This window comes from Chlorocebus sabaeus, chromosome 25 (assembly GCF_047675955.1).
Source record: "Chlorocebus sabaeus isolate Y175 chromosome 25, mChlSab1.0.hap1, whole genome shotgun sequence".
In the NCBI taxonomy this organism is placed as follows: Eukaryota; Metazoa; Chordata; class Mammalia; order Primates; family Cercopithecidae; genus Chlorocebus; species Chlorocebus sabaeus.
The window spans coordinates 17,171,624-17,193,241 of NC_132928.1; the positions used below are offsets into that span (position 1 = coordinate 17,171,624).

The 21,618-nt window shown below is 35.8% G+C and overlaps 1 protein-coding gene across 1 annotated transcript in view; it reads right to left on the reverse strand.

Annotated features, from left to right (window-relative positions):
- Positions 1-21,618, reverse strand: part of PPP2R5A (protein phosphatase 2 regulatory subunit B'alpha) — a 74,069-nt gene that overhangs the window by 11,784 nt on the left and 40,667 nt on the right. The window contains exons 3-8 of the mRNA XM_007988506.3: positions 18,132-18,233; positions 7,580-7,672; positions 3,933-4,063; positions 2,574-2,633; positions 1,478-1,586; positions 733-786 (exon numbers count right to left, since the gene is read on the reverse strand). Coding sequence (XP_007986697.1) covers positions 733-786; positions 1,478-1,586; positions 2,574-2,633; positions 3,933-4,063; positions 7,580-7,672; positions 18,132-18,233 — 549 coding nt within the window. The remainder of the gene's footprint in view (positions 1-732; positions 787-1,477; positions 1,587-2,573; positions 2,634-3,932; positions 4,064-7,579; positions 7,673-18,131; positions 18,234-21,618) is intronic.

Genomic DNA, 21,618 nt, shown 5'->3' on the forward strand with positions numbered 1-21,618 from the left:
GGTAAATATTTAGATTTAACATGCCTAGAAAGCATTCTCTCAAAATATTTATACTTCACCAAGGTTAAAAAGGTTTCTATGCTTTTATACTTTTCTGTTTCCCCCTACTTCATCTTTTGTTTTTCTTGAATCCTCAGTAAATTTTCATAACTAATTATGTTTTCACTCTCTCCTGAATTTTCATTCTAGAGGCAAATAACAGTAGAATTAAAAGACTAAGTTGCCTTGCTGGTTCATAAACAACTTTTATTCCAAGATTACATCTTAAATCACCAAAAGCAAGGAAATGTTTTCTATCCCTATCAAGTGGTTTATCGTTAATGAGTGGCAAAAATTCTATTATTAAAAACAAAACAAAATTCAAGGGAGTAGTAGTTTTGGGACCCTCGAAGTATGCTTTAATTTCAGAAGGTGAATGAAGATTTAAAAGATTATTGGTGAAGACAGTATGCATATAAAATTTCACTGTGGTCATCTGATCCTATCATTGTACATCTTAACTACTACATATTAATAGTAGTCTATATTTTGGTTATTCAAGACATATAACCATGAGAACTCTCCCCTCCTAACCCCTTCTTTGAATGCAGACTAATCTCACATTTCTTCTTCTAAATGATTTTAGCTTAAGGTACATTATTTTACTTAATAACTATAAAGGCTATAAAAAGAAAGCTACAGTGAAATGCTATTAATGCAGACCAAAAACATGAAAATACATAGAACACTTACTGGCTCTGTTAGTGTTGTATCTTTCTCCAGGAACTGTACGACACAATATGCTAGCTAAAAGGTAAGGGACAGTTTATAAATATTACTGAGTGAGATAACATTTAATAATGTAGGATTTTTTTATATTTAGCCAATATTTTTTAGACTACCTCATTTTGATAAACTATTTTGATATATAAAAATACACTCACAATTGTGAATGAAATTGTGAAATACCTCAGTCATGAAACTATACTCACAATTGTGTAACTTTTTAGCCTTGAAAGTAACTTCAAGTTTAAAAAAGATTTTTTGTAGTAATTTCTGACTATAAAGTTAACTGAAGACTAGAGCTAACAATTTAGTTTTTCAGCATGTTTCTACATATACACCTATGCTGATATATTATTCTCTAAATATTAATAGAAGAGACCAAAATCTCTCTAACTAGGTCTAGGTTATTGCAGCTGGAAGAAACATTCTGTAGATATGTGGGATTTATTGGAAGTCACATATTAGGTCAAGGCCTAGACTAAAATATGAGGAAAGTGTATCTTACACTTAAAGTGTAAGTGTAGACATAGAAATTAAATAATTGGTCTTAACAACTAAATATTTTAAAATGATAACAAAAATTTGCTTTGGGTAATTTTGTAAGCAAATTGCTTATACTTAAAACTGTCATCTCAATATTTCTCAATTTCTCTGCCTTTATATTTGCCTTTGAAATAGTATTCATTTCATTTGAAATTTTTCTGAAACTTACCTGAGCATGAAACAAAGCTAATCCTTTTGCAGTATGCATAGGAATAAGAACCTTCATTAGAAATTGTTTATGTTCTGCTTTCAGTGGCAATGCAAAGCCATTGATAATACTGGAGGGAAAAAAAGGCAGGGGAAGGGTTAAGTAGTTACTACTTTGTTTCTAAAAGCTGTCATATCCATGAGTACATAAGGAACAGTGCTCTGTTTCAATCCTGGTGTTGTATGACCGTTCATCTTCAAACTACTTTAGGAAGACTATTACTATGAAGTCTGTTCCTCTAAGTCATTTGATGATTCCAAAAGAAAATTAGGACTGTCAGTTAATTCCCAAGTAATTTCTATCTTTATTTTCTATCAAACCTGTCACTTTATGCCTTGTTGCCTTTATTTTTCCCCCCCAAGGCCCCAGGAGAGTCAGTATCATAATATTGTTAGAACGTTCAATATTTTCTGAAGTAAATGGGTAGTTTTTCTTACTTTGTTGGATAATCTGAAATTAAGAAGTAGTTCTCTCCACAATCATTTTCTACTATTAATAAAGGAAACTAAAATCATTCTCTAAATAGTAACAGAAGGGTCTAAAATTCTCTTAATACTAATATGTAGTGAATAAAGAAGGCAAAGTGTTATGGCAAAAGGTAATAAGAATTCAGTTGAGGCTGGGCGTGGTGGCTCACGCCTGTAATCCCAGCACTGTGGGAGGCTGAGGTGGGTGGACTGCCTGAGGTCAGGAGTTCAAGACCAGCCTGGCCAACATGGTGAAACTCCATCTCTACTAAAAATAAAAATACAAAAATTAGCTGGGCGTGGTGGCAGGCACATGTAATCCCGGCTACTCAGGAGGCTGAGGCTGGAGAATTGCTTGAACCCAGGAGGCAGAGGTTGCAGTGAGCCGAGATCGTGCTATTGCACTCCAGCCTGGGCAACAAGAGTGAAACTCCAACTCAAAAAAAAAAAAAAAAAAAAAAACTTCAGTTGAGAAACTATGGGCTCTACATTTAAACTCTAAAATATGACATAATTTCTCCAACCCCAGCTAAGATTTTAATACATAAAACATTCAAAGTTACTTCTTAGAACAAAAAAACCTGACCTACCTTCCTAATATTTCAAGAAGTTCAGCAACACCATTGAAATGTTCTGTTTCATATATAAACCTGAATTTAAAATAAAGACAGATGTAATCAAAATCAAACTTCAGAAAACTAAGAGAAACAGGCAGGAGGGTGAAGAAATCAATCCAAAGGACAGCTATTAGAAACACACAAGCATGTTTTGGGTCTTATAAGCTCTTTTGCCCCAAACCAATTAATTCATATCAGTCTTACAAAAGAAGATCTGTTTCCTAATGAACTACATATGCCTTTGCCAAAACTTGCCGTATGTGAAGATAACAGATTGTCATTTCACCTGGAATATTCAACTTAATTTATAAGAAAGGTAAGTTTTCTCAAAGAAATACTTTTTAAAATAAGAAACCTCTAATTATAGGGAAATCCAAGAGAAAAAGGCCCATATGTAATAAAGCCATTTTTAATCAGAATTTCTTTAAACCTCTATATAGGCTGCATAGCTTTCCAAGATTAGGGTTGCCTTTAAAGCAGGGAGACATAAATAGAATAGGGTAGATATTTGAAATGGGCTTAGGAAGTAATGACAGAGAACTGGAGAAGGATACTCACTCTAGAGAAGGCAGGTATTACTCATCTCTAATTGTTGCAATGTGGGAATAGTAACCAAATTTTGCCAGATCTTCAATTAATTAAAACAAACCAAACCTTAAAGGTGGGTGTTGTTATGAAATCTCCTGATCTGAAGCAACTACTTAACAGATTAATATTTATAAAGTACACTTGGCTCTCTGTATCCACAGGTTCCATATCCGTGCATTCAATCAACTACAGATCAAAAATATTTTTTAAAAATAAATACAAATTTAAAATATAGAATAACATATATTTGCATAGCATTCACACTGTATTATTATAAGTAATCGAGAGATAAAGTATACAGGAGGATGTGTGGACGTTATATGCAAATACTATGCCATTTTATATAAGGGACTTTGGATTTTAGTATTAGCAGGGGCCTTGGAATCAGTCCCTCACAGATACTGAGGGATGACTACAAGCAAATGATAGGCCCCACATAAGAGGATTGCTTGAGTTCAGGAGTTCAAGACTCCTGGGCAACATAGTATACAGACCTTGTCTCTACTAAAAGTCAAAAAAATTAGCCAGGCGTGGTGGTGCACACCTGTCGTCCCACTACTTGGCAGGCTGAGAGAGGAAGATTGCTTGAGTCTGGGAGATGGGGGCTACAATGAGCTATGTTCTCACCACTGCACTCCAGCCTGGATGATAGAGTAAGACCCTGTCTCAAAAAACAAAGACAACTTGAATACAAGAAGATATGTAGGAGGAAGAAGTGCAATATACAATAAATGATTAATTTACCTGAGGAAAATGTTGTTAATTTGTTTTCTGATGAATGCTCTTAATCCAAGAAATTTCCCATAAATTCGGTGCAGAACAGTCTTCAGGAAGTCACGTTCTCTGGGATCTTCACTATCAAAGAGCTCCAGGAGCTTTAAAAGAAATCTGAGAAATTACTTTTAAAAAATAATTGAGCTAAAGCTTTATTCTAATTTTGATTTGAAAGATTATCCATGACATCTTCTAAAAATTTTTTAGAGTTCTGCCTTACCACACTGACTTTATTCTTGCTAAGTAATGAAGTTGAGGAAAAGCTTAGGGAATATTTCTTCTCACTTATTTCACTTCAAAATATGACATTTACAATAAATATAAATATTTCAAAAAGTGGATTTTTCTTTACCTTCCCACTGATTTTAAAATTCCATCCTACTCTTGAATACTAAACAGGCTCACAATTTTGGAGTGTTAAAATTTGGGATTTTTAATACTTTTTGAAAGTCAAAACTACATGGAAAATCTTTTAAGTTTTTAGATTGCAAGTCATCAAATAGTTTAAAAAAATCCATGTGTAAATGTATATTTCTAGTTTAATAGAAAGATGTACACATACTAAGACTACTTTTTGTGAATTTACAATAAATTCAAGATAGTTACCATGCCAACAGTTGAAAAATTAACGTTCAGTTATTAGGATAAAATATTGGCAGATACATACTAATAGAATAGAAATCAGATATAAAATAACACTAGAATAAAAGATGAGGCCAATTTTTTTTTTTTTTAAAAGACAGAGTTTTGCTCTGTAGTCCAGACTGGAGGGTAGTGATGCAATCACAACTCACTGCAGCCTCGACCTCCTGGAGTCAAGAGATCCTCCTGCCTCAGTCTCCCAACTAGCTGGGACTACAGACGCATGCCACCACGCCCAGCTAATTTATATATTTTGGTAGAGATGGGGTTTCACCATGACTCCTAAGTTCAAGCAATCCGCCCTCCTCAGCATCCCAAAGTGCCAGGATTATAGGCGTGAGCCACTATGACCAGTCTATAGCTTTTTCATCTTAGCAAATAGCTAAAAAATTTTAAACCAGTTCCACAATCAGCACTCTCCTATACCTCAACTGGCCCAATCAGCGCACTCCTATATTCTGCACAACTTTTCAGCAAAACCTGAGAGAAGAGACTTTAGAAAAAGTTAAAGTCAAAATCTCAGATTTCCATTTACAATGGTAAAGAAACTTAATTTCTTCTGTCAAAAAAACCAATATTATATTTTAAACATTGGATTTTCTTAGAAAAATATAAAATACTCTCTTTAGAGTACAAGTATCTGTAAAACTGTCAAGGAATTTTATGTTCTGAACTTTCGTGTTTATAATTACAATAAAGATAGCAAGCTCTAAACCTCATCAGAAGTTCTTATTCCATTTTGTTTTGAATTATATATAATTGCTAACACATGCATCTGAACCACAGTGGATGACTTAAGTCATATTTATATCTCCCAAAACAACTGACATACTTATAGTTTCCATTCTTTGTTTGCTAGGCTGTTGAGGCCCTCATGAGACTCCAGCAAAAAATATCTATGGAATATGAGAATTTTTGTTACTACACCTAATAAGTTCAGATCAAACTATTCTAATTAAAAATGGCAGCCGGGCAAAGTGGCTCTCAACTGTAATCCCAGCACTTTGAGAGGCCAAGGCGGGCAGATCACTTGAGGTCAGGTATTTGATACTGGCCTGACCAACATAGTGAAACCCTGTCTCTACTAAAAGTACACACAAAAATTAGCCAGGCATGTCGGCACACCTGCAGTCCCAGCTACTTGGGAGGCTCAGTCAGGAGAATCGCTTGAACCTGGGAGGCAGAGGTTGCAGTGAGCCAAGATCCAGCCACTGCACTCCAGCCTGGGCAACAAGAGAGAAACAGCCATATAAACTGCTAAAAGCAATTACTGGGCCCTAGCTTCTCAGATAATTCAAACATTTAAATTAGAAGGTAGAAATAGATCCTGCTCCATCAGTTTTCTTCTTGCTGCCCTCACACCACAAAATAATACAGCAGCCTAAACACCTCAAGCTCTAGATTAACAAAGCACTAAGGCAACTGTTCCCCTCAACCTGTTATTGTATTAAATACAATTTCATATGGCATTACTAGACCTCCCTACTGTATCCCACACAAGAGCTGCACAAGGAAATAAACAGGCGTTCATTTACAATTACCAAAATAACATAACTTCATTTAATCTAATTTTTAGTCATGATTAAAATGTATATGTTACTGTTAATACACATCTAATATTTCTTTATAGTTTATGAAGAACTACTTCAATGGTTCAAGGAAATATTTTAGGCTGACAATGTTCTTCATTTATCAATCTTTCACAGCAACTGCTCAGAATACTTTATATGAGGTCAAGGGTAGTTACGAATGACCAAAAATGAGCTCTAAACATACCAAACTCACATTCGTAGAATCTTTATCATAGGGCACATACAAAGTAGTCTGAAGGATAGGAAAGGTCCTTGCAATGATTTTAATTCTGGCCTCAGCATCAAATTCCTAAAGAGGTCTGCATACTCAGGCCTAGAAAGGCTTAGTCTACTTCACAATTTTCTTTGGGGCCGGCCAATTCCATATAGTTAAAAAGGGGCCTTTAGGCCAGTGCAGTGCCTCACACCTGTAATCCCAGCACTTTAGGAGGCTGAGGCGGGAGGATCCCTTGAGGCCAGGAGTTCAAGACCAGCCTGGCCAACATGGTGAAACCCCATCTCTACTAGAAATAGAAAAAAAAAAAAAAATCAGCAGGGCATGGTGGTGCGTGCCTGTAGTCCCAGCTACTTGGGAGGCTAAGGCAGGAGAATTGCTTGAACCTGGGAGGTGGAGGATGAAGTGAGCTGAGGTTGCACCACTGCGCTCCAGTCTGGGCAACAGAGCAAGACTCCCTCTCAAAAAAAAAAAAAAAAAAAAGAGGCCTTTAAATTTTTGAAAAGGTTTTGAAAATAAAAATATATTCTTAGAAATTGTGAATATGTAGGTTCTAAAAATAACAGCTAATAACCAGTTTATATAAAGAAAGAAGGCATCACAATTAACTTTACCTCCTTATATTCTTAATGATTCCATTTTATTTGTGGTTTAGAAATTGGGTGGTGGGATGCTTAGGTGCAAAAAGGAAAGAAAAAGGAAAAGGTAATTGATACTTAATGACAGGAAAGGAGCCTAAAGCCCAAATTCCTCACAATGATTCTATTTCTTTTTTCCCCTGTCATTTCAAAGTCCCAATGCTTAAAATATATGTCAAGTTCAAAGACTTACAAATGTAAAACAAAAGATTTCCCTTGGATTGAATGGTCATACCAAATTTTCTTAGATACTGCAGAAAGGCTTGTTTTTCTGGTATTTATAAAATAGCTATGATACTTTAGGATTAAACAGGATAATCTGATTGACTTCATTAGACGCTTACCCTTGATAAAAATACTCATATTCTCAGAGCTACTTCACTTTTATTCTAATTGTTTGGCAGTAATATTAAGTGCTGTCAAATTAAAATAAACCATTAAAGTTTTGAAAGACTACTCTATTTTAATCATAAGTTAATAAATCATTGCTAAGATGAATATAAGAGAATCTAAGACAAAAGAGTTCCTTACCTGTTGTACGAATTTCTGATCAATGTATCGCTTTGCAATGCTAGGCTGGAAATCAGGGCTCTCCAAAAATCTCAAGAAGAATTCATATACCAACTATGAGAGAAAGTCAAATAAAAGCTAAGATGATGGCTATAAAATACTACCCTAAATTATCACTTCATATTAAAAACACACCTGTTCTTACCAACTTAGTAGGGAGATTTCAGATCTCACAATGAGATCTGAAAATGTAATGAGTTGATAAAAAATTTTTTTTTTAAAAATTCATGCCTGTACCCCTAACATACTTTAGGAAGCGGAGGTGGGAGAATCACTTGAGCCCAGGAGTCTGAGACCACCCTGGACAACATGGTGAGACCTCTGTCTATACAAATAATCAAAAAATTAGCCAGGCATGGTGGCGTGTGTCTATTGTCCCAGCTACTGGGAGGCTGAGGTAGGAAGATCCCTTGAGTCTGGAGGTCAAGGCTGCAGTGAGCCGCGATTGTGCTGTGTCACTGCACTCCAGCCTGGGCAACAAAGTGAGACTCTGTCTCAAAAATAAATAAATAAATAAACAAATAAACCCAGAAACTATATATTCACAATTTGGTTTCCTAACATGATAAACTTTGAGATTTATTTATTGCTTTACATAACTTGATGCAAAACGTTAAATTACAGGAGCTAGAAAAGAAGGACAATGCCTATAAAATTAAATATTTCTTAATGAAATATATTCCTATTTTGTAATCCATACTCACTAGGAACAGGCTCCTTCCCAGTGGGCTACTACCTACCTCAATTTAATCACTACAGAGTCTCTTAAATGCAGAGTCAACAACCCCCAGATAAGACAGGCAGTTTAGCCAGGCGCGGTGGCTCACACCTGTAATCCCAGCACTTTGGGAGGCCGAGGTGGGCAGATCACGAGGTCAGGAGATCGAGACCATCCTGGCTAACACGGTGAAACCCTGTCTCCACTAAAAATACAAAAAATTAGCCAGGCATCGTGGTGCGCGCCTGTAGTCCCAGCTACTTGGAGGCTGAGGCAGGAGAATGGTGTGAACCCAGGAGGTGGAGCTTGCAGTGAGCCGAGATCGCGCCACTGCACTCCAGCCTGGGCGACAAAGTGAGACTCCATCTCAAAAAAAAAAAAAAAAAAAAAAAAGACAGGCACTGTATTATTAATTTTTAAAAAGAAAGGAAAAGAAAAACTTCTGGTCTTTCATAAGTACAGGGCTAGGGAAGAAATGTCTGTGTACCAACCACAGCAAATAAACTAGAAGTCACAGCAGGCCTTCTATAAAAGTGCCAAGCAACCTACAAGTAATAGGAAATGTGCATTTGCTACCACAAATCAGAATTAAATATTTGGTTGAGCTTGTCACTATCACACCTGCTTTCAAGGAGAAAGGCAAATATGACTAAAGTTTTTTTAATTGTAACCTAATAGCTATAAAAAGGCAGAAACTTAGACCAAAATGTATCTTATTAGCTATTAAACAAGACTATATCAATTTAACACCCTAAAAATTAAAAAGGAGGATTCTGTCCCAAAGCAAAAACAGTCATTCAATAAACATTTAGGTAGCCAGTTAGATTAGATGCAGAAGGAAGAAAAGGGAAAAGAAAGATTGCTACGCTAAATTAATAGACGTTATAGCAAACAAAAGCACTACCAGATCTAGGCCTTATCATTCACCAAGTAACAACACATTTTTATTACAGTGAGTTCAGTAACATTCTATGGCTAACAATGGTTTGTGGATCTGAGCAAATACAGTTTTGCCTGATGTATCTCTGCCCAACTGTGGAAAAGGAGTGATGCTTATCTGGTCTAATGTTACCTAATATTTTGTGTTTATTATAAATTAAGGATATAACAAGAAATAAAACTTGATAGCAATTTAAGTTTTTACTCATAGACAATTTTCTAATCAAACAACAATAAAGATAACAGATAATTTTGCTTTGGGGTATACACATGCAAAAAGACACACAAAACTGATCACGGAGTGCTCTGAAAAGTCGGCACAGTCTCATGGACTGCTGTGTAGTTTCATTAATGGCACAACTTACTCACTCAATGCCTATTTTCATGTCCAGTACTGGGCTACGTATAGTATGAACAGACATTAGGGATAGTATGGCTTAAAAAGCCCATTCACTACACAATAATTATATTATGTGGCACAGACTATAAGTGCAGGAGCTATTTAGAAAAGGGCGTATCACTGTGGAAAAGGTAGGAAAAGCTTTAAGGAGGATATGCAACTTGAGCCCTGTATTTGTTTCGATTCTGGATCCTCAGGAAGAGGATGGCTTTTATTTTATAGAAAGGTAGCAGTATGTCTTGATTTAAAAATATATATATTTATTTATTTATTTTTAGAGACAGAGTTTCACCATGTTGCCCAGGCTGGTCTCGAACTCCCGGGCTCAAGCTATCCACCTGCCTCAGCATCCTAACGTGCTGGGAATTCAGGTGTAAGCCACCATGCCGGGAATTTTTTTTGTTTTTTGTTTTTTTTGTCTTTTTAAGCAGCATGTCTTGAGATGAAGAGAGTGCAGAGTACAGGTTGATGGTATGGAATTATAGACTCCAAATCTTTATGCAAATCCCTGGAGATTCCATCATAAGGTGGGATCAGGTTAAACATGAGCCAAATGTAGCAAGTATTAGCCTATCTACTCTCCCTTCTTAAGATCTTCATCAGAAATATAGGGCCTAAGGCTTAATAGTTTTCAGAGTAATAGCCTGTCCTATGGGAGACTTTTATGACATCAAACAACAAATCAAACTGAATTCTCTAAACCATATATATAAATTGAAACCTGTGCCATTCACGAATACCACATATAATTTCTTTCACAGTTTTCATCTACATTATTTACCTGACACAGTGAACATTAGGTGATCAGTCAAAATTAGCAGCAAAATGCTGTTATGCTGCCAACTTAGCACCACTAAAGAGATGATGACAAAAAGTTACTTAAATACATATTGAGGGCCGGGTGCAGTGGCTCACGCCTGTAATCCCAGCACTTTGGGAGCCCGAGGCGGGTGGATCACCTGAGGTCAGGAGTCTGAGACTAGCCTGACCAACATGGAGAAACCCCATCTCTACTAAAAATACAAAATTAGCCAGACATGGTGGCGCATGCCTGTAATCCCAGCTACCCGGGAGGCTGAGGCAGGAGAATCGCTTGAACCTGAGAGGCAGAGGTTGCAGTGAGCCGAGATCACTCCATTGCACTCTAGCCTGGGCAACAAGAGCAAAACTCTATCTCAAAAAAAAAAAAAAAAAAATTATTGAATAGTTATCCCAAATAGAGGTAGAAGAAACACTAGTGATCTACAGAGCTGGAAATCTTCAAAATGGAATAATCGAGATTATGCTTCTATAAAATTTATAAAATTTATCCTGTCCCAGTGTCACTCTCTATATACCCCATCCTACATTTTTAAAAATGTATCACAACCTAACATAGAATGTATGCCAATTATTTTATTATTATTTTGTTATTCTCTGCTAGGATGTAAGGGATTTTGCTTAGATCAGTACTTTACCTTCAATGTTTACAAAAATGCTTGATGCACAATAGATGCTTACTGAATGAATGGAAATCACATTTGTTAAGAGGTTGTGTTTCTATGTAGTCACTGAAGTTTTTCTATGGTCTTATTTTCTTTTTTCTTTTTTTTTTTGGAGACACAGTCTTGCTCTGTCGCCCAGGCTGGAGTGCAATGGCGCAATGTTGGCTCACTGCAACCTCCACCTCCTGGGTTCAAGCCATTCTCCTGCCTCAGCCTCCTGAGTAGCTGGGATTAGAAGCGTGCACCACCACGCCTGGCTAATTTTTGTATTTTTAGTAGAGACGGGGTTTCACCATGTTGTTCAAGCTGGTCTTGAACTCCTGACCTCATGATCCACCTGCCTCAGCCTCCCAAAGTGCTGGGATTACAGGTGTGAGCCACTGCGCCCAGCCTTCTATGGTCTTCTATACAAATAACTTGCTCCAAGAATCTAAGAAACAATGTTGCAAAGAAAAACACACACTTCACCAATGAATTCAGTTCACTAATAAAAAGGACAAACTTCACTTATGTTCAATGTATGGCTAGTCCTTCTACTTCTGTACACCAAAAATACCCTAAAAAATGAAAGATAACTAAAAAGTATAGGGAATTGAGGAGTGTAATCTTACCCTCCTACTCAGTTCTGACCATGTCTTTCCTAAAGGAGTTAAAATAAAACATAAAATTCTGGTTTTCACCATTAAAAAGACTTGGGAGAAGTTCCAACAGAAAACAGCATGGATGATTAAAGTATCTGAAAAATAAGACCTATACAGAAAGCGAAAGGAATAGAAATGTTTGGTTCAGAGAGGCAAAGACTGAGAAGCAAACTTTAATGATCTACAAGTACCTAAGAGGCTGCTTTCAAGTAATACAGGTGACCAATGTTTTCCAACCTCTATTAAGAGGAAACTAACGTAAATAAGGTTTTTAACTGATTTAATATATAAAAGAATTCATATAAAAATTAATGCATATTCAACTATATATTACATATTAAGCACCCAAAAAGAACATTGCCTGAGATAAGGTAAACATTAACAAAATCTTAGTTTTTTAAGAATCTGTTTTTCTCTTTAATCCTTGTGAAAACAATAGATTCTGCATAAACCTTGAATAGTTTAAATATAGTCAGCCTAGGTTTTTTTCCTCTGCTCTTTCATTCATAAGAACTAAAAAGATAATAACTATTCACAATTAAAAAGGCCAAAGCAATAAAAGTATTTCTTAACCTTATATAAAAGATATTCCTTTTTATTTTTGTGCCTATAAAGTTAGTGCATTAGGCTATGATTCCTATCATTTTGGATTCTTAGCCCGTGAAAATATTTAAAATATAGTATATGGCCAAGAGTTATTTGAATGTAAAGGTATACACTGTAAAACATGTATGTTGCCAGTTTAAATTTCTAATTATATTGCCCAAACAGAAAAGCTCTCTAATCCCTAAAACACAAGTTATTCCTAAAAAGATCTATGTTCTAGGCACTGTCCTACACAATTAAATCTTAATTATCTCTGCCACTAAAGTAATTAATAAAAGAAAGTGAAAATACACAATCTGCCTGTATTCCAGGCTAGTACAGCAGCCAAGTGTCCTAATTATCTAAAAGTGCAGAAAATTAATATATTGTTAGTCCTCAATAGAAAGCAATAATACTTAGGAAAGAAATGAGAAAATAATTTAAAACTGTTGTACATTAATAGTTACCATATGATACTACACTTAATAAATTAGAAGATATAACCTATCCCCTAATACTGAAATGACCTTCCTTGTGTTCCTTTATCTCTTTTTATTCCATTATTCCATTGCTCATTAGTATTTCCATTACAGTGTAAGAATAAGTAAAAAGAGATAAACTTTTATTAGCACATGTTTAGAAAATTCATGAAAAGGGTGGGGAAAACAAAGGCTTGAAAGGTTTTGAGATTACTTGTAATTACTCTCCCTCATTAACAACTAATGTTTATTTTCCACCATAACAAATTAATTTCTAGTATCTAGGATCTCATAAGCTAAATGTAAAATGTAAACTGTTAGTACAAAACAAAAGAATTCCAGGTGAATTAAGCACACATTATAACAGCAGAAGAAACTTTCATTGAGCAAATTTCTTCAGTGCTACAATTCCCTATAATCTGTCAGAGTAGCTTTAATATTCCATCTAAAAAAACTTAAGATGATTAATAATGTAGCTACATGTACTGACAAATCCTATAAATCAGGTCACTTCAGTATCTACCAGTTTCTGATGTCCTTAGACCATTTAATTGCCAAATTTAAAAACTGTATGCCAAATTTTGGTTTCTAGAAATTTTGGTTTTTGGAAGGATTTTTTAACTATAAACATATATATCTGGGGCAGAGCCTTTTAATCAAGGCACCATAGATGAATGAGAATTTCTTGTATCTCTGGGAATTTGTCTTGAGAGAGAACTACTTCTCAAAAATCATATTTTTGGATGGACACAGTGGCTCATGTCTGTAATCCCAGCACTTTGGGAGGCTGAGGTGGATGGATCACTTGAAGTCCGAGTTTGAGACATGCCTGGCCAACATCTTTACTAAAAATACAAAAATTAGCTGGGCATGGTGGCAAGCACCTGTAGTCCCAGCTACTCAAGAGGCTGAGGCAGGAGAATCATTTGAACTTGGGAGGTGGTGGTTGCAGTGAGCCAAGATCACGCCACTGCACTCCAACCTAGGCAACAGAGTGAGACTCCATCTCAAAAATAAATACATAAATAAAAAATAAAAAATCATATTTTGAAAGCAACTTAGCACCTCCTAAAATGTTAAGAACCACTGGTTTCAGGGAATTTAAATAAAACCTCAAATCATACCAGTTAAAAATGGAAAGCATATTGTCTACTTGGCTCAATTTCCACTGTTACTTTCCATGAGCATATAAACATATCCTAATGAAAACACTTTCTTTAATTTTAAAAATTCAAAGACCAAGGGGTCTCTTTCAGACCATTCAACTACATCTGATTAAAAAAACAGCTAATGAGAATTTTTCATTATCAGCTTATCAACTTATCAGCTAATGAGAATTTGTAAAACCTTTGCATTTCAAATATAGCATTATTAATTTTATACCAACTATGGAACAAAATTTCATATAAACTTGTGTACAGTTCTATTAAAAAATAATTTACCACTTTGGATTTTCTAGTTCTGTAAACTCTAATGTGCTGACAGATCTTAAAACTGTTATCAGTTTTCACTAATCCTAGGACTCCTCTCCATCTTATTTGGATGTATAAGTGCTACACAGAATGAATACATTAATAAATAATGAGGCAGAATACTGCATAAAGTATCCCAAATGATATAAAATATAATTTTCTTTCTCTCATCTTTTTTTTTTTTTTTTTGAGACGGAGTTTCTTTCTTGTTGTCCAGACTGGAGTGCAATGGCGCTATCTCGGCTCACCACAACCTCTGCCTCCTGGGTTCAAGCGATTCTCCTGCCTCAGCTTCCTGAGTAGCTGGGATTACAGGCATGTGCCACCATGCCCAACTAATTTTGTGTTTTTAGTAGAGATGGGTTTCTCCATGTTAGGCTGGTCTCGAACTCCTGACCTAAGGTGATCCGCCCAGCTTGGCCTCCTAAAGTGCTGGGATTACAGGCGTGAGCCACCACGCCCAGCCTCTCTCATCTTTTTATAATAACAGAAAATGTAAAGGTCACTACAAAATATAAGTACTTGCAAAATTAAAAAAAAAAATCAGCAAATTAATTGGCATTAATACCTAGAATCCATATATAAATGAAGAAAATTGAACAGAGCCCCAGAGACCTGTGGGACACCAGCAATTATAGCAACATACACATAAATGGGAGTCCCAGAAGATGAGAGAAAAAGGACAGGAAAAATATTTGAATAATGACCAAAAATAACTCAAAGATTATGAAACATTAGTTTACATAATGAATTCTAATTGTAACTCAATAAACAACAAGTAGAATAAAGTCAAGAAGATCCACACCTAGATACATCATAATCAAATTGACAAAACTTAAAAGAGATAACGTTTATAGCAGCAAGAGAAAAATGACTTTTCACATACATAATGAAATCCTCAGAAAGATTAATGGCTAACCTGTCATCAGAAAACCATGGACGTAAGAAGACAAATGGGATGACATGTTGAAAGAAAAAGACTGTTAGCCAAGAATTCTATATCCAGCAAAACTCTCCTTCAAAAATGAAGAGGAAATTAAGACATTCCTAGATAAACACTAAAAGAATTTGTCATTAGCCAACCTGCCCTACAAGAAATACTAAAGAAATTCCTTCAGGTGGGAAGCTGAGGTGGGCAGATCACAAGGTCAGGAGACAGAGACCATCCTGGCTAACATGGTGAAACCCCATCTCTACAAAAAATACAAAAAATTAGCCAGGTGTGGTGACAGGCACCTGTAGTCCCAGCTACTCAGGAGGCTAAGGCAGGAGAATGGTGTGAACCCAGGAGGTAGAGCTTGCAGTGAGCCTAGATCACACCACTGCACTCCAGCCTGGGCAACAAAGCGAGACTCCATCTCAAAAAAAAAAATTCCTTCAGGCTTTTCAAGAAATAAAAGGACGCCATACAGTGTCTCAAATCCACAAAGAGAAATAAAGAGCACATGTAAAGATAAATACACAAGTAAATATAAAAGACAGTATAAATGTATTTTTAACTCTTACTTTCCTCCTTTACAAGGCCAACTGCATAAAGCAATTACTGCAAAACTGTGTTGGTGGGCACATGATGTGTAGAGGTGTAATTTGTATGACAATACCACAAAAAAGTGGGGAGTGAATAGATGTATACTGTGCCGAAGTTTTGTATGCTATTGAAATTAGGTTAGTATTAAACCAAACTAGATTGTCTCAGAATGCTAACTGTAATCCCCAGGATAGAGAGAGAGAGAGAGAGAGAAAGAAAGAAAGAGAGAGAGGAAGAAAGAGAGAGAGAGAGAAACAGAGAGAGAGAGAAGGAAGGAAAGGAAAGGAAAAGGAAAAGGAAAGGAAGTAAAAAAAAAAGTTAAATATAGTTAAAGAAACAAAGGAATGAAAATGGCACCCTAGAAAACACCTATTTAACACAAAAAAAGTAGTGGAAAAGTGGAGGAATAAAAAAGACATAAGTCACAGAAAACAAATGGCAAAATGGCAGTTGTAAAGCCCACCTTACCAGTAATTACATTAAATATAAATGGTCAAACACTCTAATCAAAAAGGCAGAGACTGTAGAAATTATTTTCAAAACATGATCCAACTGCATGCTGTTTACAAGAGACACACTTTACATTCAAATAGATTAAAAATAAAAGGATGGAAAAGATATATCATACCAAGAGTAACCAAAAGACAGCTGGAGTGGCTACACTAGTATCAGACAAAATTAACACAGAAATTGTGACTAGAGACAAAGGACCTTTTCAGGGCCATCTATAAAGAATATATAACAGTTATAAACTTATATACACTTATCAACAGGGTCCTAAAATATATGAAGTAAGAACTTACAGAAATGAAGAGAGAAACAGACAATTCAATAATAGAGATTTCAGTCCCCCTTTAAAATAACAGAACAGACAGAAGATTAACAAGGAAATAGAAAACTTAAACAGCACCATAAACCAACCAGACCTAACAGACTTCTACAGAACACTGTACTTAACAGTAACAGAACACACATTCTTCTTAAGCACACATAAAACATTCTCCAGGACAGACTGTATATTAAGCCACTGTATAAGTCTCAGTAAGTTTAAAAGGACTGAAATCATACAAAACATATTCTCCATTCTGCAATTATAGAGGCAGTAAAAAAGAAAAACTTTAAGAAAAAAAGTATATTCTCTAAACATACCGAAATAAAATTAGAAATTAATAACAAGGAAATCTGGGAAAGTCACAAATAGGTAGAAATTAACACATTCCTAAATAACTAATGGATCAAAAGAAAAATCACTTAGGAAATTAGAAAATATTTTGAGCCAGGTGTGGTGGTGCACACCTGTAATCCCAGCACTTTGGGAACCAACTGGGTGGGCTGCTTGAGCTCAGGTGTTCGAGACCAGCCTGGGCAACATGGTGAAATCCCATCTCTACTAAAAATACAAAAATTAGTGGGTGTCGTGGCACACATCTGTAGTTGTAGCTACTTAGGAGGCTGAGGTGGGAGGATGGCTTGCACCCAGGAGGCAGAGGTTGCAGTGAGCTAAGATCACGCCACTTCACTCCACTCCAGCCTGGGTGACAGAACCAAATGCCATCTCAAAAAAAAAAGAAGAAAAAGAAAGGAAAACATAATGTATCAAAATTTATTGGTTCAAGCAAAAACTTATACATAGAACTGTTCATAACAGCTCTATTCACAATAGCCAAATGATGGAAATAATTTAAATGTCCATCAACTGGTAAGTGGATAAACAAATGTGGTATATCCATACAATGGAATAATTCATCCATAAAAAGGAATGAAGTATTGACACAGACAACATTTATGATCCTTGAAAACATTATGCTAACTGAAACAACCCAGAAACAAAAGCCCACATATTTCATAATTTCATTTATATGCAGATACCAGAATAGGCAAATCCAGAGACAGAAAGCAGATTGGTAGTTATTAGGGGCTGTAAAGAGAGGGGAACGGGGTGTGAGTGCTAAATGCCAATGGGGATTCCATTTGGAGTGATCGAAAAGTTATAGAATTAAAGACTGGTGATGGGTTGTACAGCATGGCGAATGTACTTTGTGCCACTGAATTGTACACTTTAAAATGGTTTAAATGGTAAATATATATTAAGTGTATTTTATTACAATGAAAAAACATTGAAAAACAGTATTTGCATGAAAGAAAATAATGTTAAGAAAACCATAAAAGTTAAATATTGTACACACTCAGAATCTAAATGAGAAAACCATGATTTCTGCAGAATAGCATAAATATAAAAACTGTCAATATGTAATTATGTTCCATACCTGTATGTGAGGCCAAGAGGCCTCAAGCGTGGGTTCATCCTCTTCTGGATCAAAATCTGGATTATCACTTGGAGGAAGTGTACGGAAGATGTTAGCACTGATCTGTAAAGAAAAAATAATTTTATGTTCTTTGTTGTATGTGTAAATGAATTCGACAATTCAAAATGAAATATTTTAAAGATCACTTTAAGAAAAAAGTTATAGCTGTAAGCTTAGTTCAAAATCTATAAACCTCTCCAAGATACAAAGAAGGCAGGTGTTTGTTTCTCTCTTTTCTCTTATCTAATAACTTTGACTTCCTCAGACCTAAGCTCCTGAAGATTACAGATAGCCTCTGGATTAATCTTCTTTAAATTATAAATTGTTCTTTCCGAATTTTACTCAAAAAGAAAGAGGGGGCCAGGCGAAGTGGTTCACACCTGTAATCTCAGCACTTTGGGAGGCCGAGGGGGCAGATTGTCTGAGGTTAGGAGTTCAAGACCAGCCTGGGCAACATGGTGAAACCCCATCTCTACAAAAACATAAAAATTAGCCAGGCATCATGGTGCATACTTGTGGTCCCAACTACTGGGGAGACTGAGGCAGGAGAATTGCTTGAGCCCAGAAGGCGGAGGTTGCAGTGAGCCAAGATCATACCACTGCACTCCAGCCTGGGTGACAGAGCCAGACCCTGTCTCCAAAAAAAAAAAAAAAATAAAGACAGAAGGAAAAGGGAGAATATAGAGGAAGGGAGTAAAGGGAATTCGAGGGAAAAAGTTATTAATTCTACTTATCTTTAATTTGATTCATTTCATCTTTCTACAATTCCTCCCATATTCCAACCTGGCCATATTCTATACTTGCCTTATAACTCAGAGTTTGGTAAAATATCTCCATTCTTATACATACCACACTAAGGGAAACGTGGGCGAGGGTAGAATACCTTCACTATTATTATAAATGTGTTTATAATACTTCTTGATGATTTAATTTACTGTATTTCATCTACTTTGGGACTTTTAAAAAACATATTAACCACCTTGAAATCAGGATGTTCTTCATTTTAGATCCAGTGAAATACAGTATTTATAATTTCATGCTTTGCATTATCTTAGTACTAAGGTAATATATATCCTTTTTCTCTAGCAAAGGATAGACTGTGGTCTCAATCTACAATTTTTTAAAGAATAATGAACAGACTGATAGACCAAGTAGTTTAATAAATATTTAAGGCCCAACTACTAAGGGGCTGATCATTTTGAGATAAACTATTCCAGAGGTAGAGGATAAGACAAGAAATTGCAAGCAAATTCCCAACTATTCTTATGAAGTTGCATCTCTGGTACACAAATTACTGCTAATAGTCAATTACTATAATCATAAGACTTAATAAGAATAACCTAAAATTTCATCAGCCAGAACTCAAAGCCAGTACTTGAGGGCAAAGCGAATAAACAGTTTGATGGACATCAATTTCACAAAGAGTAGCAGCAAGCCTTCGATAAAATTTGAAAACAAATATATCTCACAAGAGTATAGAATTTGTCCTTGAGATCACACTTATTATTGTCAGTAGTAAAAGAAAAAGTTAACCTTGTAGCTAGTAATAAAATTAACTGTATATAACAAATATTCAGAAGAGCTTCAAGAGTCTAAATGGGTAAGATGACTCAAGTATTACTTAGATATTAAATTAAGTACTCATACATTTTTAAGAAACCAACAATATATACCTACTATGTGCATACAGAAATCAAAATAAATTTAAGAAAGCAACAACAAACACACACCTTTTTACTTGGGCAAAGAAATTAAATCCCATAATTTATTAGTATATAGCATATTTGACTCAAATATTTGAGACTTTCAATATCTGTCAACAATTTTAGAGATTAATTCCTGACTCTAAAAATTCCTGAATATAAGCCATTTGAAATCAGTAACAGTAGGAAATACTGCTTTTTCTCCCTGAACTTTTTAAATGATTAAAAAACAAAAAAAAAAAACTTGAAGAAGTCCACCAGTAATTAATATTTATGTTCTCAAATTATCACTTCCTTTTATTGTCTGTGGGAGTTTAAGCCAATTTTATTTTGATTAATGTTCTCTCTATAGCCAATCTTTAAATTTTTTTGAGGCTGGACATGGTGGCCCATGCATGTAAACCCAGCACTCTGGGAGGCCGAGACAGGAGGACTGCTTGAGGTCAGGAGTTTCAGACCAGCCTGGGCAATAAGCAAGGCTCCACCTCTTAAAAAAACAAAAATGAAAAAATTAATCAGGCATGGTGGTGCATGCTTGTAGTTCTACCTACTCAGGAGGCTTAGGCAGGAGGATAGCTTGTGCCCAGGAGGCCAAGGCTGCGGTGAGCTATGATTACGCCACCGCACTCCAGCCTGGGAAAAGAGACAGACTCTCTCTTATTTTTTTTTTCTTTTTTTTGAGACAGGGTCTCATTCTGTCGCCCAGCCTGGAGTGCAGTTGCACAATCTTGGCTCACTGCAATCTCCGCCTCCCAGGTTCTTCAAGCAATTTTCTGGCCTTAACCTCCCAAGCAGTTGGATTACAGGCATCCACCACCACGCCTGGCTAATTTTTGTATTTTTAGCAGAGACGGGGTTTCACCATGTTGGCCAGACTGTTCTTAAACTCCTGACCTCAGGTGATCCACCCACCTTGGCCTCCCAAAGTGCTGGGGTTACAGGCGTGAGCCACTGTGCCCAGCCAACTCTGTCTCAAAAAAAAAAAAAAAAAAAAAAAAAAAAAAATTGAAGGCTTTTATTCTCTTTAAAGAAAAAAAAAAAAAAAAACTCAACAATCGAAATTTCCTAATTCCTTTTGAGAGGTCTTCTACTACAGAGTGATGAAAGAAAACCCAACTACTGTATTAGGGCCAAACTTATCTTTCCTACTACACATTTGGTTCTTCCCTGAGAACATATATTAGGCAAGGGGAAAGAAATGAAGGCAACTGTAGGTTATATTTATATTTGCTTTTAGCTTCAATACCCTGATATAAGTTTAAATTATATACTCAGTGACAATCTAATTAGTCCAACTGGATTTATTTATTTATTTTGAGACAAGGTGTTGCTCTGTCAAACCAGGCTGAAATGCAGTGGTGATCGTGGCTCACTTCAGTCTTGAACTCCTGGGCTCAAGCGATCCTCTCACCTCAGCCTCCTGAGTAGCTGGGCCTAAAGGCTCATGCCACCATGCCTGGCTAATTTTTTTATTTTTATTTTTAGTACTTTTTGTAGAGATGGGTCCTTGCTATGCTGCCCAGGCTGGTCTTGAACTCTTGGTGTCAAGTGTTTCTCCCACCTCAGCCTCCCAAAGTGCTGGGTTTACAAGCATAAGCGAGCCACTGCACTGGACTAAATGTTTATATTTTGTTAGTATACAATAAAATACAAAAAAAAAAAAAAATTCACAAATACTAAACAAAATCCTACTGTTTGATAGAAAATAAGGTTGAATTACTAATAAACAGCAAGAATCCTAAACG